At 37.2% G+C, this 15,793-nt stretch overlaps 1 protein-coding gene across 2 annotated transcripts in view; it reads left to right on the forward strand.

Moving 5' to 3' along the window:
- Positions 1–15,793, forward strand: part of PALMD (palmdelphin) — a 48,832-nt gene that overhangs the window by 13,529 nt on the left and 19,510 nt on the right. Inside the window, exons 1-3 of one of the 2 annotated variants that reach the window (XM_085068169.1) lie at positions 8,672–8,979; positions 13,676–13,816; positions 14,164–14,244. In XM_085068169.1, the coding sequence (XP_084924295.1) occupies positions 14,224–14,244 (21 nt within the window). In that variant the 5' untranslated portion in view covers positions 8,672–8,979; positions 13,676–13,816; positions 14,164–14,223. Of the gene's footprint in view, positions 1–8,671; positions 8,980–13,675; positions 13,817–14,163; positions 14,245–15,793 lie in introns of those variants that run through there. The other variant, XM_085068168.1, reaches the window with a different exon arrangement.

Consider the following 15,793-nt stretch of genomic DNA (forward strand, 5'->3'; position numbering starts at 1 on the left):
AATCTCTGAGCTACTATCTGAATATAGAGAAACTAACATAAACATAGCTAGGAGTTGTGGTCATAATACGTAGAAATTTCTCCTTTTGTAATCTGTATTTCACTTCTTGAGAAGTCTTGCACATATTTTGTATTTTATAGAATTGTTTCAGTCAACAGCAGAAAGCTGGTGATCAGATCTCCCAGTAATGGGAACTTGTTTCTAAAGTTCACTGAAGCCAAATGGTTACTAAAAGGTCATTTACTGCCTTTGCCAATAGCCGCCATCCCTCAAGACATCTCTTATTTGCAGAAATTGTTCAATTTGTGGTGGTAGAGCGGTACTCTTAAAAAATGCAAATTCATTATATCTTTTTAACCTACCATGCTACAACAAGTATCCAAAATAGAAAATTGAGATCATGACCTGTCAGTATTTTATTGAAATATTAACAGAATTATTAAATTAAGGAGAGGCTAGAAGAGTATATAAGAAATATGTCTATATGTTTAAAAGGCATTAAGTACTCTAAATAAGACACATATGAAGGGAAACTGTGTCAATCATGAAATACATTCCATGCTCTTAAACTGGTTAAAGGAATCACTTCAGAATAATATGACATTGATGTAGGACATTTCTGAGAACTAAAGAGAGCTAAGATCCCTCAGCTGTGTTTAAGGTCCCATTTCCTTCAGACAGATCATTAGGTTCCCCCAAAGTGCCTCCCTGTGCCAGCTGGAGGTCTAAATTGGTGTTATTAAAGTTTTTGATGCATCTAACTTTAGCTCTTCCATTTCTGAGCTACAGCATTAAACAAATCAACAATAAACCACTGCAACAGTTACTGGGATTTATGGCATAAATTCCAAGCAATACTAATATAAGTGGCTGTCACCTAAGAGAATCAAGTATTAATGTGAGCATACCAATTACTTCATGCAATTGGAGAAAGGGTATTTCCATAAAGAACGTTCCTGAATCTCAGCAGAAAAAAATATACACATATAAGTAAATTCATTATTAACTTCTACTGGTTTCTGAAGTGCAGACTATGTGAAAAGATATTGATACTACATACACTGATAGGTGGTGTTCCTTCACTGAAAGGACAGATTACTGTGCCTTCTATTAATGTTTTGGTTCTTCTCCCATTAATGACAGTCCTGAGAAACTGAGGATATGAAACTTGTCATATAAGCACTGAGGAGTCATGACAAAATGACAACTTTTGATTACAATCCTGAGCTGCATTAGCCAAAATAAGAGAACATACCAACAAAATTAGATGATAGGTGTTAACTAGAGTGGTTGGAGCGTTCCTGATTTTTCCTTCAAACACCAACACTATTGTGTCCAATTCAGTGTGACTACAAGCAAGAAATATGGATTAAATTTCTATTTCAAACCCCAAGAACAGGTTTCTTAATGTCTTCTAACTGCATCAGCTGTATGTCTGACAATACAGCTAGACCCACTTGGCAGGAGGCTGTTATAATACTTGGTGAAATAAATTACCTGACAAGCCCCTTTTCCAGATTTACACAATGCATCAAACACTTTTCAAACAGTCATTTCACCTACAGGCTATAATGGTATTGTCACATTTTAAAATGTTTTGTTAAAATGGATGATTAAAATAGTATTTAACTCCAGCCTTTGCAGGCCACCAGTCTCCAAGTGCATTTGCACAGTGAGAGACCTATGGATTCATAATGGATCTCTAAACCAACTACAGATCCTACTTGCCAGGCTGAAGAGAAATTTGCAAAGACACTCTTCAGAAATGGTATCTAATGAAGCAGTACCATCAACTGCAGATGAGCTTGGCTTTCCTTAGTCACTGGGTAAATAGCCTATTCACATCTTAAGAAGACATGACCAGAAAAGAGCTTCTATATTCCTCAAAATATTCTCTCATACAGCCTGATTATTATTTGCATTCATGAATGGTAATAAAATATTAACCTTTGATCTGACAAAAATATTTCAAAGGCCTATTCAGTCTCCAGGGGGAAGAAAAGGAAAAACAAGAAAGTTGTGTTAAACATTGTGTCAAACAGCCTGTAAAGGTAAATTTAAATTTACCAGCTTAGTTTATCTAACAGTTTACCACCACTTTCCCTTTCTTCCTACTGGTCCCTCCTCTTCCACGGCTCTTGCTCCTCCTTTGCATTTTCTAGTAGCCAGTTTCACCTTCTATCCTCTCCCTTCACCACACTTTCTCAGTCATCAGGCTTCCCTGGGCAATGATATGACTCATCAGCCTAGCAATATCCACCTTTTAGCTTGGTTAGTTCTCAGCCAGCTTGGTGAGCAGATTCCATGAGCAGACAGCCATGTTAACTGTGGGAATATGGGACATAGAGACAGAAGCAGGATGCTTCCTCTCAGCACCACAGAGCCAGTATATCAGTTCAAACTTCTAATGAAATTTCACCATAAGCGAATACTAAGCAAACAGCAGAATATCACTTACAGGATCCAGTTCAGATTCAGGTGAAAATAAGGACAGTAATATCTTTCTGATAAGAAAGAGAGCTGTTGAAACAGGTCTGAAATGCTGACAACCAAAACAAATCTTACAAGAAAAATAAGGTAATTTTATTACAAGTTTTTGCTCCTAGTTAATCACCCCTTTAAGGTAAAGGGTTAAGCAAATATACAGTGCTGTGAGAAGCAGTAGCGAAGTGTTTGAATCTGTTGAAAAAAATGAGTTGGTGACATACTCTCACAGGCATCTGGATGACTCCTCAGGTTCAGCTGCTTGCGCTGCATCGCTTGGCACTCCCCGCAGCCAGCGTCAGCCGGCCAGAGCCCCGTGTTATTGAGATGACCTCCCTGGCACTGGGAACAAACAGGGGACAGCTGAAATTAACACTTGGAGTGACTGACGAGCTGAGAGTTTTTCCTCCAATGTTGCTTCCAAATAACAAACTCCTCAGCAAAAAACAACAGGTCTTGACTGAAAAAACTAGGCCTGTATTTGCAACATGCATTATCTGACATAAACAATCTTATCACCTCTGCTAACAATAAAGGTTTGCATAATCTTATGGGTTTGGTTTTTTTTTTTTTCCATTAATACTTGGAAAGGCTTATGCAAAACAAATTGTATGTGGGATATTTTTTGCCCACCCACAGTGGAGGACACTGAATATCTGGAAGCACAGGAAGGATTGCCAGAGTCTGAAGTCATCATGTTTTCACAGCAGTTTCAAGCTTCAGATAAATAGCTAAGCATACATGCTTATCATACATGTCAACATGAGGTCTCTCATGGTCCCTGGACCACTCAGTAAGGTAAGCCTGAGGCCTGCAAGGTGGCTGAGTTCATCTCACTGCTGCCAGAAATCCCATTTCCTACACCTTTCTTCTCTTGCTGCTCATTTCCCAGCCAGTATTCCAGTTCTTCTTACTCCCTAATGCTACTGTTCCCGTCATCTCCCATTGAGCCTATTCAGCTCACTGACACAGTGGGTACTCATGGATTTGGGGATTTAGGTTTGTTGTCAAGTTTTCTTTTTAATTACTTTCCTGATGGATTAGCAAATATAATTGCTTCACAGATTAATCAGAGGAAGGGAAGTGACAGGAAAATGTGGCTGGAAGTGTGGGAGGAGAAAGCAGCAATTCCTCTTTGCTCTGCTGGGAGCTATCAGATAAGGTTCATCTCATCCTGCAGAGGCTGAGCTCCAGTGCTACAGGCACAGACTGGTTAGGCAGCTTCTCCAAGGAGCAGTGTGAGAGCTCTGCCCATGCCTCAGGAGAAGGGAATCAGCTGATGTAACCCACACAGGCTGCTGAAGGGCTTCACCACCTCCAGCTTTGCCCCTGCCTTTTCTACACCACACCCTCCCAGCTCCTACTGCAGAAAAAGTTTTTCTCAAAAGGAATTCCTACTTCAGCTCATCTTCTAGAACAAATTATCTGTACTTGTAAGGCTTTCACCAGCAGCCTTTGGTACTCAAGAGAAACCACACCTGGCACAAAATATTCACAAAAATCTGTCTGCAAGGCCCTAATTTTGTTCTGCCATCTTACTGAAGCCTCTTAGACACAAACTCCACAACTTTTCTCTTTGTGTTCTCCAAGAACATCAGAAAATAAGATTCAGAAGAATATGAGGTGTAGTTTCCTTGCTGTGGAGAGCACAGTATCTGATTGGGATTTTGTTTTCCCCAGGATTTGGCCCTGGTCATGGGGTGTTTGTTTTCACTTAATAAAACATAACCAAACTACACAATACCTAAAGCTGTTTCTCAGAGCCCTGCTAAAAATTCCCTGCACAGTTGGCTGGGTAGGATTTAAAACTCTGCCCTATTCTTAGAAGTGAATATCTGCACCAGTTGGAAAATGCTGGGTTGCAAGCAACGCATTCCACAAAACGTTTAAGGCCCTGATCCTGAGTATTCCAGAGTCTTTGTGGGTTTGTTTCAATTTACATTAAAAAAACAAAAAAGAAGAAGAAAAAACACCACAAAACAAGCACAGTTCTATCACTTCTCTAGGCACCTGAACACTTTCTATTAAGAGTCTCACCTTTGATATCACCACAGTAGTTACACTTAAACTGTTCACTGAAGTGTGATTTTTAAATGAGACACAACAGAGTGTTAAAGGTGCTTTGGAAAGCCTCCCACATCCAGAGGTTCATACAATAGATGAGACTAGGAATTGAAAAGTCTGGGAACATTAAAAAGGCTACACAAAACATGGTTAACTGATTAAAAAATAATCAGTATACTTCAACAAATTTCACAGTGTAATTTTAGAAAATAAGGGCATGATGGTCCATATTTAGCACAATAGCACCTTTAGCTGAGTTCAGCTGTGCACATAAGATACACCCCTACCACAGAAGAGACACCTAAGCCCATGCTGCATTCTGAAACCTCTCCATAGCATTGAAAGATGCCTGAGAAGGAGATGGCCTATAAAGTACAATTTTAAAAACCAATGTTTTTTTAAAAACCCGAAGAAAATGAAAAATAGCTGTTTCTTTAGTTTGAGTTTAAAGAATTAATATATTTATAGTTATGAATAGCAACAGGAAGGGAGTTGTACCAACTGAAACATAATAGTCCAAGGCTTTTCCTCCCAGAGAGTCCGGGTGTGTATCTACTCAAACAAGTAATTTTGCTATTATTTTTCGTTAATAAAACCATAAAAATCTGAGATATTTGGATATTGTTTCACTTCAGTGAGATGACCCAGGAAATTCATTATGTTATAAGACCTGCCTAGTAGAGCATTACTTCTCCAAAATTCCCCTTCAAAGCAAAATTTAATCCCTCCTGAGAGCTCACAGATGTTTTGTTATGAACTTCCTCTGAGATCCTAAAATGTATAACTCTGAATGAATCATTGGATGGAGGGACATGAGCCTTACTTAGATTTCCAAATTTTTGTTTCTTGTTGGTATATTTTCCACCTGTAAAATGTGAAATCATTGTTCTAGTTGGAGAAGAGACTGTCTCTCAATCAATTGAGGCATCCCCAATAATAGCATTTTGGGTCAATTGACAGGACGGCTGCAGTAAATATTTTTAATGTGAGACCCTCAATGAAATTTATCTCCTGTCTATTCCTGCTGTCAGAGATTCAAGGCTACACGCAGACAAATGCTTAGAGACAGTACATTTGCTCACTGTAAGAATATAGAATTCCCTTTTGTACTGAGTCCAAAACATCCTTTTCATGTTTTAAACAGTTACCAAAGGCAGCTAATCACAAAGCAAAATTATCAACCTAGTTACAATGCACAAAATGTGAATTCATTTACTCAGTAACCACTTTTTCCAGAAAGTGTAGGCTATGTTTTCAGCTGATAACAATCTAATCAATTCCATTCACTTCAAACTCACTTTTTGAAAAAGTGAAATCTTCTTCTTGCTTACCTTTAATGCAATGTTTCTTCTCAGCAGCAGTTGTTTGCTACTACAATAATCTGTTTCTCACTGTACCTCAGGTTAATTATGTGTTTCAAAGGAAATCCTAGTATAATGAGCAAGAGTAGAACTGAGGATGGTTTTTTTATGTAGAGTATGGTCAGGGAAAACCATGACAGTTCTGAAGACTATTCCAGGACTCAGACACTACTCCAGAAATGAAGAGAATTTGTGTTTTCAGCCGTGAAAGTGCTTCTGTGGTTCTTCTAGATTTTGCTTCACAATATTGTATTCTTCTAAATTCCCACGCACTTTTCTGTTAGACTTAGTACTGCAACTCTTTCACCTTGGGTTGTAGATTTTCATTATTACTTGTAAATTAGGTAAACAGTGCAAAATGGAAGTGAACAGAGAAATAAATGAAGCCAAAAAACCCAACCTGTATGACTCATTGTATGATACAGAAACATTTTCTACATCACTCAGAGAATCTATTCTACCAAAAAGAAAAACATTTTCTTAAAGTTACAGAATAGATAATTAGTTTCCTCTGGATATGTTTCTGGCAGGCAAGTTCTGAGAAACCTTGTTCCAAGAATTCTGCAGACTGAAAACACAGCTGTTCAGATTCACTGATCTAACCTTTACTCCATGGATACTCCTATTGGTAAGGCAGGCTTATGGGGCAGACAAAATGACAGCTGGCCCATTTCTTCTCTTGCACATAAATCCCATTTAGAATAGGATTAAGATAACTGAAAAACAACCTATTGACTGAACAACAAATCCTGCCTAGCAAGAGGATATATATGATTTAAACAATTTGAAATATTTAAAGTGAGGTTTAATTACTCTAACAATGGTCACCTAAAAACAGAAGCAACATTCTAGAAACCTTCTTCAGATTACCTCAATTAACTCATTTAGATTAGGGAAAGACAAATACTTTTCCTGTCTGTAAAATATATAACATCCACTAGTAGGGCTTTTAAAAGCATTTAAATCATTTTCAGGCATAAATTTAGCAGAATATTTCAGATAATAACAATTCAAAGCAATGCAATCCCATTGATTTTAATGTGATCTTGAAATACAGATCTCACTCCTCCACCCATTGAGAATAGATCCCATTTATATCAGAGTACAGATTCTGGCCCAAAACAGACATCCTTATTTCTGATGTAATCATTTGCTGCTTTAAACATTTTTAAATATTCTGAAGGCCACATACACACTTAAAATTTAAGGTGAACTTCACAAAAGACAAAGATGAAATAAATTTGTTTGGGGTTTTTTTCAGAGTTTGGTAAGGCAGGCTACACTAACTTTTGAAAGCATAAACAGAAAGACTGTGTCTCTATTGGCTTCTTCAGCAGCAATATATTTATTTTCATAGGGTGGCTGAATTTATTCTCAAATCCGTAAACCAAACACACTGAAATTCCCATGTAATCTGTCTCTTGATACACCTCAATATACTTGCCTTTGAACTTTGTGTTTGCTTTTATATGGTAATATTTTAATTCCAGGTGCTGACCAAACGAAGCATATAATAATATTTAAAAAATAGAAATTACATCTTCACTGAAGAATAAAAATGGGGTCTTTTCAAGTTTGAACAAAACCTCAGGGTTGATCAGTGTATAAACAAAACATTAATGAATCCTTAACCCCAGTGCAGAGGGGGAAAATCTGCTCATGTATGCGGAGGAGTGGTGACATACTAGAAAAGTGGAAATTGAAATTAAATATTGATTTCTATTGAATTATAAAGCTGTAATTTCACTAGCAAGTGTTCAATTCTGTAGCATCTTAGAATTTGCTAATAATGAGCTTGATTTGGTACTAAGATTCAGGTCACTGTACTAACATATAAAATAAACCCCCTCACTAAATCCTGCTGCATTTAGCCATGTCAGTGAATTAGCAGTAAAAACCCAAACTTGCTGACTGACTCTTCTGCTGGTGTCCTTACAAAGACTTAAGTTACATGATACTGAAGGTAACAAAGGGACTCCAGATTCACATTACATCTTTATGCTGTTTGATTTGCTTAGATTTTTTTTCCACAACTGGATTTTACTAAGGCAGTTCCACTTGTTCTGCAAGTTTCCTAGATTGATTTTGGACGCCTGACTCTCACTCAGGTAAATGGAAAGGTCAAAATGTATGTCATTCCTTAAGGCACAGAATGCTGTTTGCAGCAGAAGTCCATAGTAATTCAGCTGAATAAAAATCCAGCATGAGAGCCACTAGCATTTTAGATTCATCTCAGTAACTCTGCAATGATGATCCTGAAATCCTTACTTAGACAAAGCTTCCTCTGAGTCCCAGATAGCTGACCAGTAATTGCACAGATTAACACTTGCATTTAATGAAAGACCTGACTGCTTAAAATTTATCTTTCTTTAGGTTAGCAGTTCTAAAACTCTTCCAGCTATAAATACAGCTTTTCTAAAAATTTCATCTACCAAACTAAATTCAATCTGCCATGTCAGAATAACACTGTGCAACCCACAGTGCTAATATTACAACAGATTAAAACATACAGGTGAAATAAGATTAATGATTTAAATAATAAATTTTATAAGTTTAAATAAACTTAATAAGTCTAAAACATCTGTTTGTCACCAGAAGCATAGAAAAGGAGAGGAAAAAGGAATAGGAACATAATAAAAGTTTACTTTGACCATGGTCCTGTAAGAGTCTGTTTTGGGCATTTAACAGTTAAAGAAGCAGTGGCACGCTAACTGAGCACATTAAAACAAAGAGTTGGCAGCTCCTGAAGGAAAAGAGCTTGTGCTCCACTGTTCCAACTTGTCAGTCAACTCATGCCAGCACTCTCCTTGTCTGCCTCTTCTCCACACCCTCATTACATGTGTCTGTCTGGACTGATCTGCTCATCTGTTCAGGGACTCTTCTGACAAGTCAAAAATTCTGCCTTTTTTCTGCTCTGGAATTGGATCAAATCACCTCAGCTTTTTTTTGTAGCCCCACCAGGAGGCTTTTTGCTTATGGTCTCATTTTGTTTGCCTTCACTACCTGTCTGTTTTTGATTTGTAGAATGGAGGAAGCCGAATTGCTGAAAGAAAGATTCCAGGCCATAACAGTAAGTGCTCACGGTTTTAATTCGCTATTAAAAAAAAAAAAGGCTGAGAAGTAATATGGTTAATGAGCTGCTGTGTGTTTGCTGAGTAATGATTTATCCCAGGACAGAAAAAGAAAAGACTTTATGTCTATTTAAAATTGTTAGTTTATGTTTCTGGTTTATAAGCTATTGCTTTAAGACAGCTAAGTTGACTGTACTGACTTTATTATGGGTTGTATTGCACTTTAAATTCAAAGCAGTGAAAGTATGTGTGCAAATCACTACTGGACAGTCTAAAATACACATTACTGTCATCATACTGAATGTTTGCCTGAAGGTCAAAAGGCAGCCAGAGAATTCCAGAACAAATCACTTTTCACATTCCACAATGTGAGATTAAAGATTTTTGGTTTGCATTGTGGAATTAAATACAATTTCTGAATTATCGATGATGTGTCATAAGTATTGCTGTCTGAAAAGGGAAAAAAGGGCAAGCTTGGATTAAGCAAATTCCTACCTGTCAGTTTTCAGAGGAAGGACTCAGTGAAGTCTATACCAAAGACATTAGAAAACATTATCAGTTTCACTTCTAAAAGGAAATCTGAGTGATTATTTACAGTGTGTAAAAGGAACAACTAAACTATTTTTAAAGCAACACAACCTGATGTAAAAAAAAAGGCTGAATCCAAATTCTCCTCTGATTTGATCTCCACTGAAACTTATTCAGTTACCAAAGACTTAAACTGAAACAAAATTTGGCCCTCTGAGATGAAAGGATACCTCCACAAGGATCACTCACACTCTCTCAAGCATTAGTTAAAAATAATAGAAACAAAGGTATTTGTCACACTCTTAACACGATAGATTAGTTGTGAAACAAACACTACTGGCAGAATAAATGGTGGACAGAGTTAAAAAATACCTTATTGGAATCAAAATAAATGTGAGAAGGCATAACTGGAAATCTACAGGAACCTATATGGGTTGAGTTTTAAGCAAAGCACTTGATAAAAGCCAACAGAACCATTTATCATATTTACTTGAGATCTGACACAAGCCCACAGTGAGGTAATTAGAAATGTTTTAGAGGGTTTGGAGTACATTTGTTTGTTTAACTGCAATGTTGTTTGAACCAGGTTCATAACCTGGACTTTGTCTCTAGTGTATGGGCTCAAAAGATAACAACTGTTTGGGCACTCCAGAGGAGTTCAGGCCTTGTAATGTTTTATACTCCCTGGGATCTAGGAATGGGAATAGACAGCATGCTTGTCTGATGAGGACTCCTATGAACATACACTGGTTGGAGTCCTCCAGCTGCACCTTTCCTTCCAAATGAATACTGGAGAAGTACTTTTTTTAAGAAACTGGGGCAGCTTCCAGTGTCTTGCATTCGAAGAAATAGGAAATCGTATTTGGGTTCTGGCTATGACTCCATTTATTACACTTGCTGTGTAAAGGAGCTGTTTGTTCTCTACTTTCACCAACTGAGAGCATTTCATTGAAACACTCGGAGTGTTCTGACTGCAGAAATGAAGTAGCCTGAAGAAGGGGAAGTTATCAGCCTTAACAATGTGCAGTACAAGTTGTCTAAAAAACAACACTCAGCAGTTACTATAGCAAGCTACTCAGTGGCTCTGGGAAGGTTTGTTTCAAGTAACATACCTGGGAATTTAAAGTGCTACCCACCAGCTGTTTGCTGCAAAGGATCTAAGAGAGGATAGTAAAGAGTACTCAGAGCAGTAAACAATGGCACCTGCACTAAACATCACTGGTTTCTGTTAAATGCCTGGCTCCTTGACAGCAACAGCCTCTCACAGAGCCAGTCAGAGTTTTCAAAGTCTTTTTCAAATCTCTCCATGTGGCAAACAAAAGAGGAAGACATTATTATTGTTGTTGTTCATGATGTTATTGTTATTAAATATTTTGATGCTCCCACAGCTCTCAAAAGGAAGTTTTTTGCTTCGGTATGTAGCTACCACCTCCTGCTGCTGTATATACAATATAAAAAGTAAAAAAGCAAAAGTCTCCATTTTTTCAGCAAGATTTTCATACCTTAAAATAGCAAAGCTTTAATATTTTTGATACCTAATCAGTTTTAATCTCCAGAAAATTATACTAAAAGAAAAATACATTAGCTGAAAACATTAGCCGCTCCAGGGAATTTGACAGTATGTGGCATTTGCCAGGGGTCCAAGACCACTAACTTTGGCACCACTATAGAACACTGACACAAACTAATGAACTTGGCACACAAGATACTTCCCAAGACACCTCTCTGTGAATGCAATTCCCTTTCTTTCAGACAGATGTAGTTCAGAAAACAATTCATTTCTATGCACAGAAGTCAGCAAAGAGTCCCACATGTTTCAGTAGGTGTGAAAATTAACACCAAGGCTCAAGTCTTACCTTGCACTGATACACAACAGAAAGGAATGGCTGAAGATGCTCTTTCATAAAAAGCAAATCCTGCTCACATTAAAAGGAACATAGTAAGAAAGGATTCAAGGACTTCTGCCAGCAACATGATTATCTGCAGGAGCAGAGCATAAGGTTTAGTAGAAGCATGGATTCCTTAGCTATCCAGGAATAAACATTTATTCCATTAGATGTATAGTCAAAGCTTCATAAAGCAAAACATGATGTGCAGACAAAGCATAGCAGAATACACTGCAGAAAGTGTTCTAACAGGTTTTCAAAGTTATTTTGGCACACAAGGTTCGAAAACATTCCTCATACATAATAGCTTCTGGAATCAGACTAGACTATAAAGATCTATAGACTAGATATATAAAAGACAGATTTATTTCAACCTATTTAATCTGGATAATTGTATAATGCATACTTAATACCAACCAGTGAAATTTAAACATGCTAGAACACCAAGGGATAAACGTAGAAAATTTTCAGTGAAAAAACATTGGACATAAAATAAACATGGAGCTCTAAAAAAAAAACCAGGCAAAAGTTTATTTACTGACTAGATTCCTTACTACACAGCTAGTTTAAAATGCACTAATCTATGCCTTTATACTCAGATTTCTTTCTGCACAGTAGTTTATGTACAAATTGTCAGACTACCTAAACTCTCATTACATCTCCACTGTTAAAAAAAGAAAATTCAAATTGACTTAGAATATTTTTTAATAGCATAACAAGTATTAGCTTGTTCTCTGGCTAAGAATCTTATCCAGAACTTTACTAAAGACAAAAATAGGTTTCCTTAAGAATCGTAATAATCTGTAAACATAAGCTCTTGTAACATTGCTCATCTAATGATAGGTTGTTTCATTATTCATCTCATTATTTCAATGAGATTAGAAATATTTCCAAAGTAAGGAAAAGTGTGAAGAACAGAAACTATGTCTTCAAAATCAGAACTGGCCATGAAAAATCCAGAATAGAAGCTCTTGGATAAAGTCTCACAAGGGACACTGCAGAAAAAATGACATGTTGTAATGATCCTAAATCAGTAAACTTTGTTAATTGTATTAAAGATCATTGGGAAAACACAAAACCACTGCAGAGATGAAATTAGCATGTATTTTGAGGCAAGAGCCCCACCTGTTCTGTTTGGAGTACTAAAAAGGCAGACTAACACCATCAAGGAAAAACTGGAAAGCATTTATAGATAACTACTATACTTTGCAGACTGCGAGAGATCAGTGACACTAACGTTCACTCACTAAATCCCAGCATAGCAGCAGTAGTGCCTGACCAGCCTGTATCCTGCCCTCAGTCTCCATAAAGCTAGGTGGTTTCTTCCAATTCCTGCCCTATCCTGTACTTCAGCAAAGTGTCCTTAGAGCCCGTGGCCCCATTGCTAATTTCTAATTTCCAGTAACAGTGAAGTGATTCAGCCAAGCACACCACGTCTCTTCCTGTTTCCAAACCCCAGATCCTAGGGAAATGGTGAAGAACAACTCCCAGCCTTATGTCCAGCACTTCCTTACAGACTTTCTACAGTCCTTACCCACAGCTGGTTCCTCAGGTGGGCTGAAAGGGCAACAAGGCTCTTCCTCTTTTTGTGAAGAAGTTAACTCCTTCCTAAACCATGCTTGTCTGAAAACAGGCTCTTTCAAAAAAAGCTATCACTTTTTTTAAACACAACCAAGCTGTTCTAAATGAAAGATTAGCCTCCAGTCAGCAAACACTTCTAAATAGGACAATAGAAGATTCCATTTACTTCCTTTACACATATCAAAAAACAAATACAGAGTGTGTCATGCCGCATAACAATTTTATAGCATTAAAACTGACCAAGAGAATAGCCTATTAATACACCTTATTAAAATTACTTTCCTTTGGCATGATTTCTTTTCCCCTGGCTGCTGAGGACACAAGGTACTAAATAAGTGTTTGGCTTCACACAGAGGAGCCACAAGGTTACTCCATGTGACAGTGCTATCAAAAAACAGGAGAGGCTCAAGTGTTGCCAGCATTCAGATACTGTTCTGATACTGTTCAGATACCCATTTCCATTTTTCTCGAATCTGTAATAAAAAAGATGAAGGTGGCACTATGACAGACCAGCACTACTTGAGGTTTTTCCTTCTAAAGATCAGCAGCCATGAAAACAACCTGGCACAGACAATTTTTTTTTAATTGAGAAGTAGCAACAATATATATGAAGCATATTACGTTTCTCTGTTTTCATCTTAACCATTATTTGACTAACTAAATAAATTTCTAAGTCTTTGTTTATTCCTGTTTATTTCAGCTATTAGCCACAGGACACATAAACTCAGTGCTGGATTCACCAACAGCCCATTTCATTTAGTGATGTATCACAGCTGCTCAGTGTAAACCATGCAGACTCTTTCCTCTCCTAAATGATGTGTGGGCTGCCTTAGGAGTTTTGGTCAGCACCCATTTTTAGTCTCACTCTGCATGAACAATTCTGCTCAAATATACTTTCTTCCTGTTTTCATCCCCTACCCTTCCCAAGACTAAATAATTTTTATTTTGCATCATCCCTCCTTTGTGGTCATTAACACATTTAAATGTACTTTGGAGAAAGAGCAGTGGAAGCCATACCTGTGTAGGACCAAGCTGTTGCTGCAAAGAATTATGCACTGCCTAAGCACCACATAAGCTTGAAAATAAGGCTTTATTTGCATGCATTGATTTCACCCTACTGAAAAACACATAATAACTTTATTAACAAGTAATTTCTCTAAACAAAGTTTTATTGTTCTTAATGTATAGGACAAAAGAAAACTGCAAGAAGAAATTACACAGAAACGTCTAAAAGTAGAAGAGGAAAAAATGAAACACCAACATTTAAAGGTAAGTAAAGTGTTAGATTTATGTAACTAAGGATAGCCTCGAGTCATACAGCATGAATAAAGGTTTGGGATTTTGGAATGCAAATCTTCATGCATTTAAGTCGTGCTTTTACTGTCAAATTTTCACTGCTTTTTGGAGTCTTGCCAGGACTCCATTTGACTTTAATAAGCATCACTCTTTGAAAAAAATTACACTGTAGAGCTAATGTTACTTGATCACTTTCATAGCATAAAATGAGATCATAACCAGGAAAAACTCAGAGATGAAAATTAAGCCTCACATTTCAGACTGGGTGTGTTCACTCCCTAATCCCACAACAGCAACCTCACTTGGTACAGGGTGCAGCACAATCATGAGGTCTAATTGTACTTTTTTTTCTAGAAAAAAATCAGCCTATTTTTATTTGGCTATAGGCTTTTGTCAGCGTATTTAATTACCCTTTAGTAAAATAATGTTGTTTCTTTTTATATTAAAAAAATGTATAAATGTTAGAAATATTTTTCTCATATATGGCTTGGTAAACTCATGATTACAAAGTCCAAAGGTACTAAGAAACCTAAAGCTCCATCTCTGTATATAATTGAAATTGCAGTGATTTTTACGCAACACCACTATTCTTAAAATGTTTATTGCAATTTGGCAGCACCTGCTGTTTAGGGAGATGAGACAAAAGCTATGCTCTAGAAATATGCAAGACTTGGTATTTTACATACTCTTTTCATGATGTGAGCAGTTTCAAGAAAGATGTATTGAATCTAACACCGGGAGCGTGGTGCGTCTCCTTGAGCAAATGTGAGAGAAGCATATTTAAAACAGACTCCTCTTCAAAACAGGCACCAGATCCTGAGTTTCATCCACCCTTTTCTTTTGTGTCAAGCCAAAAAAAAAGAGAAGCTATGATAAACTGGTTCACTGGGCCAGGCAAGCCAACACACAGCCAGGCTGAGGTTTTATTGGAAGGTAGTTACTCCAAGGAAAGGCTCGACCATTTGTGTAAAATCTTGGCTAAAAGGGAGGGGAGTATCTTTTCCAAGTCCTGTAACCTTTCAGTAGCAAACATGTGACTCTATTCTCTATCCTACTGCATGGCTACGTTGAGTACCGAAAGTTATATTTCAAGTTTCCATGTCTATAAATCCAGATGACTCTTTTGCCCTTCTTTATAGAAGGATAAACTGATCTGTTCCACACAACCAGCTAATCCTCACTACTGCTGTGTGCAGACAGAGCCCTAGGGCAGTTTCCTTACAGGCTTAGGATGTTTGTAGTTAAAAGTAATAGATACAGTGGAGCTTTAAAAGTTAAGAAAACTAAAACCAACCTTGCACTTATTCTGAAGAAACTTCATGGATTTTTTAGAGAAGCTGAAACACTCCTGGAACAATACTGCTGAAGTGGTTTTCTTTTGGAAGAGAACAGAGTGTGTGATTTCTTTGCATGTTCTATGAAAAATCATACAGATATCACACAGAAAAGCTTTTAAATTAAATCAGTCATATTGCATATATGAGGCAAATCAAGGATCTGTTGAGGAAATTATTCACTCAGA

Source organism: Lichenostomus cassidix, chromosome 8 (genome assembly GCF_008360975.1).
Source record: "Lichenostomus cassidix isolate B80296 chromosome 8, HeHo_3.0, whole genome shotgun sequence".
Taxonomy (NCBI): Eukaryota; Metazoa; Chordata; class Aves; order Passeriformes; family Meliphagidae; genus Lichenostomus; species Lichenostomus cassidix.